General features: G+C 40.1%; 1 protein-coding gene across 6 annotated transcripts in view; it reads right to left on the bottom strand.

The window, feature by feature from the left end:
* Window positions 1–17,301, bottom strand: part of ARAP1 (ArfGAP with RhoGAP domain, ankyrin repeat and PH domain 1) — a 2,759,262-nt gene that overhangs the window by 1,103,122 nt on the left and 1,638,839 nt on the right. For all 6 annotated transcript variants that reach the window (XM_044073028.1, XM_044073030.1, XM_044073029.1 and 3 more), the window contains one exon: window positions 9,986–10,092. In XM_044073028.1, coding sequence (XP_043928963.1) covers window positions 9,986–10,092 — 107 coding nt within the window. The remainder of the gene's footprint in view (window positions 1–9,985; window positions 10,093–17,301) is intronic.

Here is a 17,301-nt window from a genome sequence, read left to right as displayed (position 1 = left end):
CCAAGTGGACATGATCTGCTGCAATAAATCCTTTTTGTTTTCCTTTTTACTTCAATTGTTGTATCTTTCAGCTTTTCCCGGTTAGGGGTCGCCACAGCGGAAGTCCGGTCCGCTAATGATTGGCAGTAGAATTTTACATACCGAGTTGCCAGCTCTGACACAAATCCTTCAATGAAGGTATGCCCATTCACGCATGTCTCCACACAGAAGACGCTTTAGCTGAGAATAGAACAGGACAACGTCTTTTTGTGAGGCGACAACGCTACCGCAGAACCACCACCACAGTTTGTACGTTTTTCAGAATTGCAGTAGTTGTATTTGCCTAGTTCAAAAATATTACCACTTATGGTCATTTTTTGTATCGTTCACTGGATGACAATTACTCTGTATCTTCCAGACAGGTCTGCTAGTCTTCAGCCTGTCCCTTTCATAGGTTCATAGATTTCATTGGTATATACTATGAAAACAACAACCAGGGTCTTTATAATCCTAGCCATGCAATCCAATCCAGATGTGTCCCTATGTGTTATAGACATTTATTAGGAGGGGGCAAGTTAATTAGGAAGTTTCTAGAGGTTATACAGGATGGTGTATGTTAGTTTGGGCATTACTGTCTGTCACTGTCTATCAGAGATACTGGAGCCAGACTGGAGTGAATGTATGATTTCCTATCCATTGGTCAAAGTTACACTTTGAGATACATAGCTGTCTCACCAATATGTCTTACTTATGTCACAAGTAAAATTTAAATTATTGAGGCATTATACTCAATGACAGGTCTGATAAGGGTAGAATACAGTGGCACTCTGACTTCCTTGGACTTGCGTGCCACACTCTTACTTATACATTGGGTGACAGAGAATGATTTTCTTACTACCTTGGCCACATGTTAGTCAAATACCAAATGACTGTCTACACATGTTCCCAGACCCCTGACTACCAGGTCAACTCTTAGGTATGTCTGACTGATGGAATAATTAGCCTGGGTGGCAATTTTCCCAAAAGGCACTATAATGCATTTCTTGACAGTGAGTTTTACTCCATGACTTTGGCACCAGTCATTTGTCTGTTTTAGACCCTCCGGTAAGATGTTTGTGTCATGGTGCGGGATCTATGCAACTCCCAATTTGCAGTCATTTGTGAACTTCGTTAGCCAAAGCCCTTGACTTTAGCCTTTACCTCTGAAAAGTAGATGCCAAATAGGAGTGGCCCCAGCACAGAGTCCTGAGGTACCCCACTGGTGACTGGTCTCATAGTGGAGGTGGTATCATCAATCCTGACTTGCTGGTTTCTGTCTGTGAGCCAACTGGCAATCCAGCAAGTTATGAAGGGGTTTATGCCCAGTATTGTGAGTCTGTCAACTCTACCTTAGTGGGGTATTCTATCAAACACCTAGGCCAGGTCCACATAGGCAGTATGTACTGCTTTCTCCTCATCTATTGCTTTGATGACCATCTCAAAGAAGCTCACCAAGTTTAGTCGGCATGACCTTCCAGTGACTAAGCCAAACTGGGAGGGATCCAGCATCTGAAGGTCGCCTATATCTTTGTTGAGCATTTCCATTATAATTCGTTCCATGGCTTTGCATGCCAGACTAGTTTCTGGGACTGGCTGATGCTGCACCCTTATATGTAAGTAGTAGGCTAGCTGTCCTTGTGGGCAATTTTAAGACTAGTCAAGTTCCCTCAAAGGTAAGAATCAAACCCCGTACCTTGTGTCTGTGAGGTAACCATCTTAATCATTATGCCAGTCTCAACTCATCAAAATGGGTTAACCTTTGCAGTCCTCCATTCTAGTGGTACAAAGCCTATTTTGTGGCGACAGTTGAAAAAGTGACTCAAGTGGTCCTGATGGGTCAAGTTTCAAGCTATTAAGGAGACATCTCAGAATAGTGTCAGGGCCTATTAACGCTATATTTTTTACCTTAGTTAGTGTCACCCGAATCTGTTTTCTATTAATAGGAGAGGGAATATGCTTGTAGGCGTTTCATGGGGGGGAGGCAAAAGGGAGTGGGGGTGAAGTTTGAGGTGAATTTGTCAGACAGCAAATTTGCTATGTTGCTTTGCTCACTGAAGGTAGCACCACTGACCACCAGTTCAGCACACTGATGTGTACTGTCTTTGAGGTTTCGGACATGGCTGTACAAGGTCTTGTGGTTGTCTTTAGCCTGTAAGGCTATACTGACCTCGTAATTGGCCTTGTTGTACTTAATTAGTCCTCTTGGTTTTCTGTTTAGTTTATTTAGAGAGCTCCCAACATTATGGGAGTTGCAGGCAAATCAAAAGCTCAAAAAACGCATGTTACCCATTTTAGTTTCTTCGGGTGTATGATAAGCAGAGTTATACTTTTTATTGCATTTTATGTCATGCGAAGGTTGTGACTGGTCAAAAAAAAAAAAAACAACAGTATGTTTAACATATCCAAGCCAACAAAAGCAAAAAAAAACAAGGAGTTAATTTAAGACACAAAAGGCAAAATTTACTATAGTGGTCAGAGAACATTCAGAAGTGCAGTGCAGCAAGCAATTAACAATAAAGGAATACAAGGTTAAGAATGATGGAATATGAGGTTAACAATGAAGGAATATGAGGTTAAAAATGAAGGAATATGAAGTCATTGAAGGAATATGAGGAGGAGATGGTGAAGTTTAAATGAGGAGAAGAAAAAATAAGAATGTGTTTTTCTAGATAAAGTAAACACCTGCAGCACAATTTGAAGAAGCGGAAAGAAATCCACAAGACAAGCAGCAAAACAAAAATCAATTCTATTAAGGATGCTATTGCTGATGATAATGAAAACAAATAATTGGGCCTACTAATCAGAAAATCAGCCTGACTATAAGATAACAGAGAAGAAACAAAAGCTCATTCAAGTGCTGACTCACAAAGTTGTATGAATATATGCCACTATGGTACAAACAGAAATGCTTGTGAATCAACTGCATATTTCCGCAGAGACAAGATGTGGCAATTGTTTTGATGATGACACAAAATGCATAAACATCCACATAAGAAGCAGGGGGGACCTCCAAAACCAACAGCACTTGTCACTTGTAACTTGAGGTATATCACTGCAAGCACTGTAACAAGGACCTCAGAACAGCAAGGCTAAAAGTCCAAAATGGGGACTAATGTTAAGTATGCTAAGTATGAGGTTTTGGTATTTCTGAGCATTCCAGTTATTTAGTTTGTGGTTAGAACTGTAAACATGGCAGATTTAGAAAAATTTTAGTATGTTTACTGTAACGCTAAGGATGTAGACAAACTTTTGATGAAGCGCTATGAGTGCAGATAAACAAAAAGTCCCTACACAGTCTATCCAATGGCTTACAATCAGAGGTTTGGCCACGATTTCCAAATTTGTACTCACAGATCCCAAACTGTTGTCTTCACCAAGCCACACAGCTATCACTATGTTGTTGTGCACCCTCTTGTCTCCTGTTGTCCAATTCACACCCCTAGCACAATGCGGTTCTCCCCCTACATACCCTGTGCAAGTGCACACCAGGAAACTAAACATTTACCTGAAACAGCAGAACAAAAGGGGGACATTTTATTCCAAATATGCATCCTACCCAAGTGGAAAAGCAAATAAAATATTTCCCCGTTTGCATTATGGCAGCCTTTACTCCTGCTCTGTTGTATCCAGATGATTATTCATGAGCACCTTTTAATGCAGTCTGCACACCCAACATACTTGCCTATTTTATTTTATATTTTTGGATGAGGTGTGAAGTGTGCATTACCATTGTATATCACACTGCTGTCATCATACGGGCAGTTGTTTATACACAACTAAACTATGCACATGACAGTACTTCATGCTATGTGTTGCACAAGAAGAGCATTTGTATTTATGCCCAAACAAAATAAGCACTTCTTTTGTACATATTTCTTTTATATCTGCATGCATTAGGAAATGTAGAAACATGTCATATGATAGAGAAAAGCTAATACATATGGGAAAATTAAAGGTTATGGACATTTTGGCTGGTTTACTGATTATCATAACCATCATGAAAATTTGAATAGCCTGGATGTAAGACCAAGACAAATTTATTATCTCTTCTGTATTGGGGTTTCATAATTGCAAACCACACTGTTGTATTTTAACTCATTCCACACCTGATACTAGTGAAACAAGACAATATTAATGAGCTTTACTTTTAAATAGCTCTGCTCATGTTATGCTTGATATTCTTTATCACATAACGTCTTAATTGATTTCCTCAAATACAGGGAAGAATGAATAATTTGAATTTTCAAAGCATTTACAATTGGTTGAATCACATTAGGAAGAATTGTAAACAATACATTACTTTTATTGATCTCTTTGGATTACTTTTGTGAAACTCTTAGGAATTAAAAACAAAGATGATATGAAGAAGTGAATGTAAGCAGTACCCATGCCTTTGAGATCACTGACTGTTATGATGCCTCTTGTCACTTCATTTCCTGAGTGTGTGTGTGTGTGTGTGTGTGTGTGTGTGTGTGTGTGTGTGTATATATATATATATATATAATATATATAGATATAGATATAGAAATAAATATAATATATATATATATATATATATATATATATATATATATATATATATATATATACATGAGAGAGAGACATATAGATACAGCTATATAAATATATGTGTTAATGTTGCACTCTTTTGCATGCATATGCACCAGTCTGTAGTTCTTACACGACTGCGATACAAAAACAGCTCTTGATATCAAGGTTGTACTTTCGGATAAAGCTTTATGTTCACACTTCACAATAACTTTGTGGAGCATCTTCTGTTTTTATATATGTATTTAGCCTCTTCAGTACTGCGGTGGTGATGCTGCGGTAGCATTGTCGCCTCACAGTTAGACGTTGCCCGTTCGATTCCCAGTTAGAGCATCTTCTGTGTGATGACATGCGTGAATGGGTGTTCCTTTGTTGAAGGTTGTGCGTTAGGCCCAGCAAGCCAGCACGTAAAACTCTACTGCCAATCATTAGCGGACCAGAGTTCCGCTGTGGCGACCCCTAACCGGGAAAAGCCGAAAGACGCAAATCAAACTTTAGCCTCTTCAGTAGCTTTGTTCATATTGTAGAAAAAGTAGCAATAACAGATTGAAAACCACATTTTACAACATGTATCCTTAGCTTTATAATGTTTTATTATCAAGTTTGAAAATCCCTCCATAAAATGCACATACACACACACACACACACACACACACACACACACACACACACACACACACACATGACTCACTTAGCGCAGTGCAGACACAGCACAAAAGGAAAAGAAGTGGGACACCCAGATCTGAAAACAATGAATAACAGATGTGATAATCAAGAGTGGCAGCTACCACCACCAATAAAAAACAGAGAATGCAGTTCTCATTTTCTTAAGTTGTTAGTGCACAGAACATATTTATTAGCTGCCATACCAGTACATTTGAAGGCTGACATAATGGCTAAGGTCTTTGCCTCCCATTCAATAGGTACAAGGTTCAGTCTTGACCTCTGGCCAGTGCTTGTATGGAATTTACATGTTCTCCATGTGTCTCTGTCGGGCTGCTCCCCATCCCAAAAACATATTGAGTGTTTCCACCTCAAGCTCACCTAAGAATGGAGTTGTGAGCAGCAGCACAGACTCTACATGGTGCCCTATAGGAGCCACTCTGGACATCAACTGTGGTACATAGTATCCCAAAGATAACAGAGCATGGATCACAGACTGTGTGCTATGTCAGGGCTAATTACTCAGCGGTGTAAAAAATGGCTCTAGGTGATTTGATCATGTTGACTAATGTTGCCAGAAATGGGAAGGGTTTGAGTGTCCAGCCTATGCCAGGTACCTACGCTAATGGTGGGATGGGTGTATGCGCCCTACTGACTAGTGTATGCCCACCACAAAGTCCAGCAGCCCTGGGTCAATAAGCCTCTGGTGCCACCAGGACCTGCTCCCTGTTTATAGTTGGGGGGGTTATGCTAGTAGGAATTTCATGGGAGGAGGCTGGGGGGGTGAGCTGAAATTGTCAGCCAGCAAATTTGCTATGTCACTCTACTCAGTAAAGGTAGTATCACTGACCACCAGTTTGGTATACTGATGTGTGCTACATTTGAGTTTTTGGATATAGTTGTAGAAGGTCTTGTGGTTGTCTTTTGCCTGTGAGGCTATCTTAACCTTGTTATTGGCCTTGTTGGTCTTAATTATTCCTCTTAGTTTCCTGTTTAGTTTAATTACAGAGCTCTTATCATTATGGTAGTTTCTCTTTCTAATTCTAACCATGACTTTTCCCTTTTGTTATACACCCTGTTAAGGTTAGGATTCCACCAATATGGTTCATTTTTAGAGTTTGTTTTGGGCTTACGTCTAGTAGGTACGACAGTCTCTATGCAGCCATTTATATGGTTGTACAGAGTTAATGTGAACAATTCCACATAGGTTGTTGTGAACTCAAGGTTGGGTGGGGCACAGACTTTTGATAAACTATCACTTAAAAGCAAGTATTTTGCTTTGGATTAATTCCTAAGTGTTACAGGATTTGCTGGGTTTACCAAGTTGATTTATACTTTGAAGGAGACAGCTTTGTGCTCTGACCTTACCATTGAGGATGTGACACTGGAGGGAAGGGGGTGCAGCTCTTTACCATATTAATGAGTACCAGGTCCAGTATCTTTGAACCTCTGGTGGGTGTGTGCACTATCTGGTCAGGGGTACTTATGTTAATAAAGTCCAGGAATCATTGCATCTGCTAGTATGGGGCAGTGTATGTTTCCCAGTCTATAGAGAGGTAGTTAAAATCTCCAGTGAATTGGGTACTTGGTTTAATTGTGAGTGTCTCCAGTATGTCTAGGTATGATCAATGGGATTCTAAGGACCTAGACAGTGACCTATAGCTTGCTAGGATATGGTACTAGACTTTGTCTATGGTGATTTGCACATGGATAAATTCCAGGTTATTGCCCTATTGAGCAACATACACTTATGCTTGTTGCTAAAATATTCTGAGACTCCTTCACTTTTTGTTCCTGTCTGTGCAGCTAGTGGTCTAAAAAGTAGAAGTCACTGAAGCCCTGTACTGCCATAGTACAATCAGTGGATATGAACCATGTCTTTTTAATGTCACTGAGGTCTATATATGCCAGAGTGAGGAGAGCTTGCAGGGTGTAGAGTTTCCTGTTAGGCTCCTAGTGAGCAGTAACACCTTTAGGTTTCTTTGGATTTTCTTTTACTGTGTTGGCAGATTTGTCAATTTGGAATTGCCTTAAAAGGCTCTAAGGGGGTAGATAAAGTTGTAGCCAATATTCAGAAGCCAGGGCAGACAGGTGCAGACAATCTTTTGCAAAGCAATGTGGTTTGCTAACAATTTTCTCCCATGCTGACAAATATTGAATCTCCCTGGCAAGACACCAGCCAATTATTGAAGTCAATCATCTTTTCTTCGCACTGTGGCATCATCCTTGGTGACGGTAGAACGCTGCTCGGTGCAAGGCACATACCTAGCTGAGACACATATTTAGAGAGATCAATGATGTTTCTCTTCATCTAGTCCAGGGAAGTGCATCTCAGGTTATTAAGCCCTACATGGACTGTGACAAATCATACTGGTACCTGTGGTTTAGTAACTTGAATACTTGTGTAACTTGGTGGATCCTGGCTCCCAATAAGCTAAGCAACTAACTGCATCTTTTCTTGGGTAAATGGGGCATTTGTGTGTTGCACGATGGAGTCCCCTATGATAAGACTCCTGGGTAATGTGTTGGCATGCCTTATGGGCTTTGATCTTGGGGATTCACTAGGTGTAGGTCTATGTGTGGGGTTTGGTGTTGCTTTTGGTGTGTGCTTTAGAGATTGCAAAGGATAGGCATTGCCATTTATAGATTTAGGCGGTCTTTCAGTTTTGGGAAGATTGTTTTTTAGTGCCTTATCCCAAGAATAATGGAAGAACAAAGCTCCAAAAATAGGGACACATTTTAAATATTGCTTTTATAAACTTAGAAAACTGCTAATAGTAACAGGATTTGTGTTAGTACGCATTTTCTGAAGGATATGAAGTCTGAAGTCAAATGCATGTCATTATTTAGTGACTTTAATGCTTAGATCATCCCAGTGATTTAAAAAAAAAAAACAATTTCTGTGAGGAACATACCAAAAACATGAAGCAAAAATATGGCCATTCTGCAGAAATCTGTACAGTTGAGAGGTATTGCCTCACCATACTTTGCTTTTTAGTGCCTTAAGAGAGACTGCTACTATGCTTGGGGGGAGGGCAACTGAAAGTGGTCAACAGGCATTTCAGAAGTTATGCACAAGAATGTAGAAGTAAAAAGGAAAATGAAGAAATATGTGGAAATATTAGCTCTGCTATGTTTTCTCGATTTATCCAAGCTCACATCACAAAATCTCAATATAAACAAAAAAAAAAAAAAACAAATACTTGAATTTTACAAATTTGAGTACATGCATTCTTGGAACACAAACAGTTGGGCTTGTAACTGTATTTTAGTCATAACATTATGACTTTGACCCTCAAATTCATCCATACTCCTCCTAGATTTATGATGTTCCTTATAAAGTCTGACCTGTTTACAGATACATGCTTTGTTCAATACATAAATGCATAAATTAAGCCTATAATGAGATTCACTACCACTAGCTATATAAGGTCTGGTATACAAACACCTTCTAATTTGAAAAATAGGAAAATACTTCTCTATCTGACTCCCTCCATATGAGAAAAATGAAACATAGCAAAGAAGTGTTTCTTTTCACATTGGCAAGCCCTCCCACACACACACACATTGGGAGGACTCCCCTCATTTTATTTTATTATTCTCTCTCCAAGGTTGCTGCATCTTGGGGAAAGAGCTATCACTGAGGGGCAATATAAAACTTTCCTTGCCTTTTTCTGGGATGTACTGAGACTGGACCACCTACTAAACAGTCATGGACAAGCACTGTGATCTTAGTGATATGTGCTGCCAGGAACAGTGACACAAGCAGCTAGAAACTCAAAATATTATGCTCAAGCAGCTGTGATACAACCTCCGGTGATCCCAGCAACTGACTGTACGGCAAACATGTCATACTTGTTCTTCAAAAAAAGATATAGACTTTTAATATTTTCATTTAAAAAAGAACATGTTGTACAAGACAGGCCAACATGAAACTGGCGGAAAATGCATTAAAAATTATGGTGTGAACAGTTACTCCACAAAAGAGGCAGTGTAAAAATGATAAAAACCTGTAAATAAAATAGCATGTGTTCGGTATAAAACCATCAAGGTAAAAAGGCATATGGTGGCTGGATTTGTGGGGGAAATTCTGGAAAATAATTGAGACCAGTAAAGAGACTGTTTATTATGAAAATATGGAAACAGAGCAGAAAGGATACAGGATGGGCACAACACATTTCTGTACCTCTAATTACAGCTGCATTTTTTTAAAGAAAAGAAATTTTTGAATTGGCAGAGTAGTCCTTACTGATAGTGTATATTCTGATAATAAGCTATATATAGTCAGTAATTTTGAAAACAAATGATTTAGCAGCATAATGTCTCCTTTGCTGTAAAGAAACAGTTGAGAGAATATGGTGTGGGCAGTTCCCTGGCCTGACACCCAGCACTTCCTCACATAAACTCACCTAACATTATCACAGAGGCCAGATGGATACATGATGCACATTGCTATCATGTAATTATATCTGCAAACTCTCTCACAAAACATCATTAGCTCTCTATGCCTCCAGAAAAGTGGTACTAAAAGATGGATATCACCTTCTCAAATCCATGTACATTGTGACTCGTGATCATGAGAAACATATGAGACTTGGACCTTAGACTAAGGACAAAACTGATGTTTTGTGTGGATCCTTGCAGAGTATTGCAAACTATATGGCTACATGAAAGTCAATCACAGTAGAAGAAGCAATGATAATTTACACACACAAAATTAACAGAGAGGGAACTTCATTCCTTATCTTTCTCCTACCTGAAAGTTTTATAAGGTGTTGTGAGATCAAAGCTCCTTCGGTCAGAATCTTTCACATTTCCCAGGTTCATCTCTATGGATGTGATGCCAATGCCAGACTTGTAATCCTAAGAAACCACACAAAAATCATAAGTATGTGTGAGCTAGACAGGCGCAGAAGACCTTCACATGCCTGCCACTTTATATAGTGTAAACTGTAGTAACATTGACATACACATCAAACAATGACATATAAAATGCTCAATGCTTCAACTGTAAAAAAAAAACACAATTTGCTCATTTGGTCCTGTGTATGTGCTTCACATTCATGAAGTTGTTTACTACAGAGAAAAAATGCAGGCTAAGATCAAGCAAGTGTGAATTAATAGGCAACAGATACATCTCATTTGTAGCAAGATGCAAAAAATATTTTTTATTTATATATGCAAACATTTACACAAAAATTGAGACTATCATTTGTTTCTCACAAGACTCATAAAAAAGAAGAAAAAAGAAGCTGCTTAACATGGCAGCAAACATGTCTGCTAATACCTTATATGTGTAAGTTTTTCTTTCCCTGTTCCAAAACAAAAAAAGCAAGGTTATCCTTCTAAAGTCTGATTTCTCTCAGAATGTCACACTCTCTGTAGCAGTAGATGAAGCTATCTGCATTATCTTAATATAGCAATAACCCATGGCTGGGTGTGGGTCATGCTGGATTTACCAACGGTTGGCTTTGTTTGGTCTCACACAAATCTTTTTGTTTACATGGTCTGCTCTTCATGGGGAAGTTAACACACAGAGGTAGTTTCCAGTCCTGTATTAAAAACTATATTCTTTCACAAATTTGTGTGCTGTGATGGTATCAAATATCATCTACTTGTTCACTGTATACTTTTCTTCCTCACCGTACCATGATATGCAGTGACATTATATGAAAAATTCAGTACTGTTGTGGTTTACTAAAACACATCCAATGTACTGTAAATCTATTGGGCTGAATTTTGCTCCACTGACTCCTGCCAGGAAGAGACACCCACATGGAAGTCCTTAACTCCTCAAATGATAAACAGCTCTTCATAAGTCCACAGATAATTACTAGGGTAGTTTTCTTAATAGGCCATTCTAAGCCAAGCAAATTTCCCTCCCAAAGATGAAAATCAAACAGTGTACCTTGTGTCAGTAAGTCTACAACCTTAACCATTTTACCAACCCCCAGTCATTTCATAATGTACTTGGTTCACCTTGCAGAGGCAAACATTTTTGCAGGATGTGTTCTTTCCAAAGAGTGGTTTACTGCTGATATAGATGAAAATATCCCTCTCTTTACATCAAGAAGCTTAGAAGCCTACTACAAAGACTGGCAGAGAGTAAGGATAAGATCTGACTTCCTATTCTCTTCCAGTGATCATCAGCTGTAGGTTTAGCTATTAACATCATCAGTGCAGTGCCCACTAACTCTGTCATGGAACCTATTCTGCTACTTTACCATAAACCTGTAGAACACGCTCCAGACTGCATTCCAGTGCAAGAACACAAGGAGGTGACAATGTGGATGAAACACAAAAACATACTCGGAGGCTCTAAATAAAGATATGCCTAAGCAGCAGAGACCTCCAAAGCAGACACCCAAGCAACCGCTACCCCAAAACAAAACACGTGCAACACATATCTCACAAAGCCAGTGTGTCGAACAGTCACAGCCCTTAAGACTAAACAACACACCTGATACACTTGTAATAGGTGACTCTATTATCAGGCACACTGACGTCCCACTCACCAGGCTGAACAAGGAGAGGGTCACAGTGAGCAGCCTGTCGGGCGCTAGGATCCGCCACATAACACAAGCACTCAGGTCACTCCAAGGCAAGTACAAATATGACTCAGTCATTGTCCATGCTGGTGTGAATGACCTGAGACGTACCTCCCTGGACTACATGAAAAGAGACATAGAGGAGCTCTCTGAGCATGTAGCCCAGGCCGGTATGACCCTGACCTTGAGTAGCATCTTACCCTCACCAAGAATGATGCCACAATATGAAGACAAGATGATCAATTTCAACAATTGGCTTAAGTACTGGTGTCATTCAAAGGGGATCCAATGCCTGTCAGTTTGGGATGATATGCTCGACAAGCCACGATGCTTCGCTAGGGACGGCTTGCACCTGTCACCCCTGGGCTTTTGGATATTGGCAAAGGCTCTTGCTACCCCCATAGTGCCTTTTTTAGGCAAGGCTCAAAAGACAACCCCACCTCCATAGGTATCACAAGGGATAAGAAACTAAGAGTAATGCTACTCAATGCCAGAAGTCTAAACCTCAAGATGCACGCTCGAAACTCTCCTTAGCATGGAGAACATCGATATCTGTGCAGTAACAGAAACCTGGTTCAGGGCTCCGAGAGCACTCCAGCACTACCAGGTTATACCTCATGCCATGCTTTCCGCCCGCAAAACCTGGATCGATCCGCTAAAGGAGGGGGAGTATCGATATTCATCAAAGATACCCACACCTCCAGGTTGGTGGCAAAGCACGAAGCATCAGAGACTATCCATGTGCAACTAACAGTGGGTAAAACTGCCTTCCAGTTTATAGCCTGCTACAGACCACCCTCCCAAACCCAAGAACCCCACTCGGCCTTCCTGAGAACACTGGAAAATATGAAGGTCTCTCCAAACACCATTATACTGGGTGACTTCAACTACCCAAACATAGACTGGGAGCATTACTCTAGCTCCAACACCCTAGCCCAAAGGTTCCTAGAATTTATAAACTCAAATGCTATGGAACAACTTGTTACCACTCCCACAAGAGGGGAAAACATACTGGACCTGATCATCACCAACATGGGGACTCTATGCTCCAGACCAGAAGTGTATCCCTCACTGGTTAGATCAGACCATAAACTAATCTCACAGGATATTCACATCCTGATCCCACCCCCTGCCCTGAAAACCACAGTGAAAAACTTCTCTAAAGCAAATTTCACACTCCTCAAAACCGAGGTGGAATCCTTCAAAGCCCCGGGGCCTGTGGAAAATATGGCCCAGATGGCAGAATCCTTTATAAACACATTCTATGAACACCTTCAGGAATGCATGGATCATGCGATCCCAAATAAAACCAAGACCCAATCCTCCAAAGGCAGACATCCTGTCTGGTGGACCCCAGCCATAAACAAGCTATACAATAGAAGGAGGAAGCTACTAAATGATAGAGCAAAATCCCAAAAAGGGAAGGCATCACTGATCAGTATTAGCAAAAAACTACGGGCACTCATAAAATTGTCTAAGGCCAGCTTCGAGAGAAAAATTGCACAGGACACTAAGGATAATCACAAGGCTTTCTTTAGTTATGTTAGGAACCTGGGTGGTAATTCCCAGATATGCTCAGAATTAGTCCAAAATGACAAAAAATACACCAAACCCACAGACATTGCCAACATCCTAGCTGACAGGTTCAGCGCAAACTTCTCCGCCCCCCTCCCCACCAAAAGGGCAAATATCTATCCCAGCAGAGTGCTGCCCCCCTGACATCTCAGATGCTCAGGTAAGAGCCGCCCTCTCCAAAGCAAAAAACACAGCATCAATGGGACCAGACGGTGTCCCAGGCTGCGTCCTACATGAACTCCAAGAAGAGCTAAACCCAAACATAAAACTACTGTTCAATCTCAGCCTTTACTACAGGATATGTGACCAAAGAGTGGCGTACAGCAACAGTGGTCCCTCTCCATAAAGGTGGTGCCTCAACGGATCCTGGAAACTATCGCCCCATAAGCCTGACTAGCTTGGTCTGCAAAGCTATGGAAAGGATCATCATGGACCTCATAAATAAAGATATTGGGGACCTACAGACACTGGAACCTACCCAGTTCAGTTTTGTTAAGGGCAGATCCTGCCTCTTAAACCTGGTTGATTTCTTTGAAACAGTCACCAAGGCCATTGACGAGGGGAAGGTGGTCCACACAGCCTACCTGGACCTCGCAAAAGCCTTTGATACAATACCCCACTCGGGCATTATAGATAAGCACACCAGCTTAAATATAAACCCCTATGTCACTAAATGGATTGCAAACTGGCTCAAGGACAGAACCCACATGGTTAGAATTGCTGGAGCCATGTCAGACTCCAAATCAGTTACAAGTGGTGTCCCACAAGGCTCAGTCCTGGGACCTCTCTTGTTCTGTTTATATTTCTCGGAGGTACAGGCCAATATGGAAGGACTGTGGCTGACCAAGTTCGCAGATGACTGCAAACTGGGCACCATAATCGACTCTCCAGCCGACACAAGCATCCTCCAAAAGGGCCTCATAGAAACAGACAACTGGTGCCAGAGCCATGGCCCCAAGCTAAATGCCAAAAAGTGTATAGTCATCCCCTTTTGCAAAAACAAAGTGCCCACAAATTACCACATAGGTGGTAATCCATTAAGTACAGAAGAAGTAATTAGGGACCTGGGGACCCAAGTTGATAGCAATCTCTCATTTGACAACCACGTGGCCAAAGTGGTTAGAAAAACATTTTATATAGCCCACCTAATTATGAAGGGATTCACATCTAGATCAGGGGAGGTCATCGTGCCTCTTTACTCATCCCTCATCAGGCCCATAATTGAGTACAATGCCCCTTCTGGGATGTATCTTACCAGACACCTGCAGCAACTGGAAAGACCCCAAAAGTACCTCACCAAGAGGATCAAAGGGCTCAAACAGATGCCATATGCTGCCCGGTTAAAGAAACTCCAGCTCTACTCAGTGGCATACCGCCTGTTCAGAGGCGATCTGTGCCTGACGTATAAAGCCATGTCCAACCCGGAATTAATGGACATGCTGCACCTCAGAAAATCCAAATCCCATCGAGCTACGTGCTCGAGACTTGAACCTCAGCACTGAAATAAATAGGACATGCTGGAGGGACAGATTCATAACCCAGAGGCTCCCTTCACTCTGGAATAAAATCCCAGTCCAGGTTAGGCAGAGTCCCTTATTGACTCTCTTCAAGAGGAATCTTGATGAGTGGATGGGAGATCGTAGGTTTACCCCGGGTATCACTTCTGTGTCACTGTTAGACAGAGGCACAGTATACTAACCTCGAAAAAGGGCATAGCAAAATAAATTTAAAATGGGTGGCGAAAACCAAACACATTCTGGCTAGGCTTATAAATGCCCTAGGGCAGATAGCCTAGTATGAACCTATGAACCTATGAACTATTCTAAAAAATAATCAACTCCACGTCATACTTTAAATAAAACCTGTTAAATCTTATACTTACACATGATTTGCTTAAAAATGCAAGCATGGAGAAGGTAAACAGAAGCAGCTGTCACAATTTTTTTGTCAAAAAATGTTGCTGTTGACTAAATCCAAAAATATAATAAATGCCGGCAATTCCACACACACACTTTTTCACAAATATGCAGTAAAAACAGCAATACTATCGATGAGTGAAGTTTTATAACAAAATAAAACACCAAGAAAAACACACGTTGCTAATGAGAACATGTAAGAAGATAGTCAGTGACGTATAAATTAAAAAAAACATAAATATTAGCCATTTTAAAAATTTTCAAAACTCCATTCCTTCCAGGAAAAAAATACTTTAATAACTTTAGGCAGCCTCATCAAAAAAAGTAAGATATGAGCTGGTGCAGCAGTTTTCCATACAAGTTTCCAGTTGAGATGTTTTCCATCAGTTTTGGAGACATTTGTAAGCATTGAGGTACTTTGTCCAAGAAGACGAGAACCTGGCAATGGCAGTCTTCTGTAAGCTTCTCAACTGACTTGTAACAGAAGATTTTACATCGGTAGATTATATTATAATCAGTAAAAAATTGGCACCATTCTTAGAAGCTAGTTTAAAATAGCTTCTTTCCAAGATAAATTTTGAATAGGAATGTCAAAATAAACACATTTTGTTTTTATGAAAACCCCATCCTGTTTTATACCAGGATAGTGCCAATCTAGAGTAGGATTCTTCACAAACAAATATCAAGCATCACCTTGATTAATAAATTATTTATTATTTATTTATTTATTTCACATTTCTTAACCGGGTTAGTCCAACTGAGTTTGCAAACAAACCCATTTTCAGTGGAGACCCGAGGGGGAAAGCCCCAGCAAGCATTAGTAAAGATAAAGGGACAATATACAAATATGAAATAACAATTACAATACAAAATAATTGAAAAAAAGAAAAGGTTATTAACTATTTGCATTGCATTGATAGTAAGCAACCCATTTTCAGTGGAGACCCAAGGGGAAAAAACCCCAGCAAACATAAGCAAAGATAAACATGCACGACAAAAACTATTAAAAATAACAATGCAAATACGGAATTAGTTATAAAGAGAAAAACAAAAGCAAATTATGAACATTAAGGGTTACACAGACAGCAGTGGTCTAAACTTACTACATCTAAGAGTAAAAACAAAAAGATAATAATTGTTCAAAAGAAGGAAAATGTACAGACATTGATAGGAAGTAGAGGGAAAAAGATAAATAGTGTGGAGAATGGGAGAGAGGAGAGAAAGGAGGGGGCTACAGTACTAGAGCTCAGGGTTTAGGAGGTTAGTTTAAGCAGAAGTTACTAACAGAGAAAGAAAGTTAGGAGATGCAACAGGTTATACAGTAGGACAGTCTAAGACTACGTGTGGTCAAGGCAATGGCATAATTTCAAATTTAGTAGGTGGGATTTAAGCTCCTTTTTAAAACAGGGAAAGGTTGGATCTAATATGGAGAGGGAGTTTGTTCCAATTTAGTGAGAAAAAGTGTTTGTAAAGTAGTTTGCCAATACTCCTTTTGGGTTTATAAACTGAGAGAAGATGCTGATCAGTAGGGGACTGCTGGCTTGTGCCCAGGAGAGTAAATAAGGGGACATAAACAGGAGAGTAAATAAGGGGGCAACCTGTTCTAATGAGATGCATGGGCCACCAATGGTATTTATCGCACCACCCACAAGTGTTTTTTGGCAGTAATTAAGGGCAATTCAGAGACATACAAATCAACTAATAATGAGGTCTTCCTCATTGCAGCTAAAGCTGTCTCTAAATTGCAATTTATGCGATTGTGTAAACTGACCTATCTGTGATAGGCAGTTTACATGAGTACTAGCTATTTTTCTGAATACCAGAGTATGTAGCTAAAACGGAACATAAAAAAAAATCTGCCATACAACACACTAACAAAAATTATGGTATGTGGCATAACAATCATTTCTTCCAACATGCATCCTGTTAATATTTCAGTAATTTTGCTCAATCAAAAGTATTAGGATTCAATGACAGAGAAAAGATGGAATGAAAACATATTTAAAACATTCTGTAGAAAGATGTGATCCCAT

The sequence above is a fragment of the Protopterus annectens genome, chromosome 5.part1 (genome assembly GCF_019279795.1).
Source record: "Protopterus annectens isolate FY-2018-M chromosome 5.part1, PAN1.0, whole genome shotgun sequence".
Taxonomy (NCBI): domain Eukaryota; kingdom Metazoa; phylum Chordata; order Ceratodontiformes; family Protopteridae; genus Protopterus; species Protopterus annectens.
This window is presented reverse-complemented; position numbering and strand designations above follow the sequence as displayed.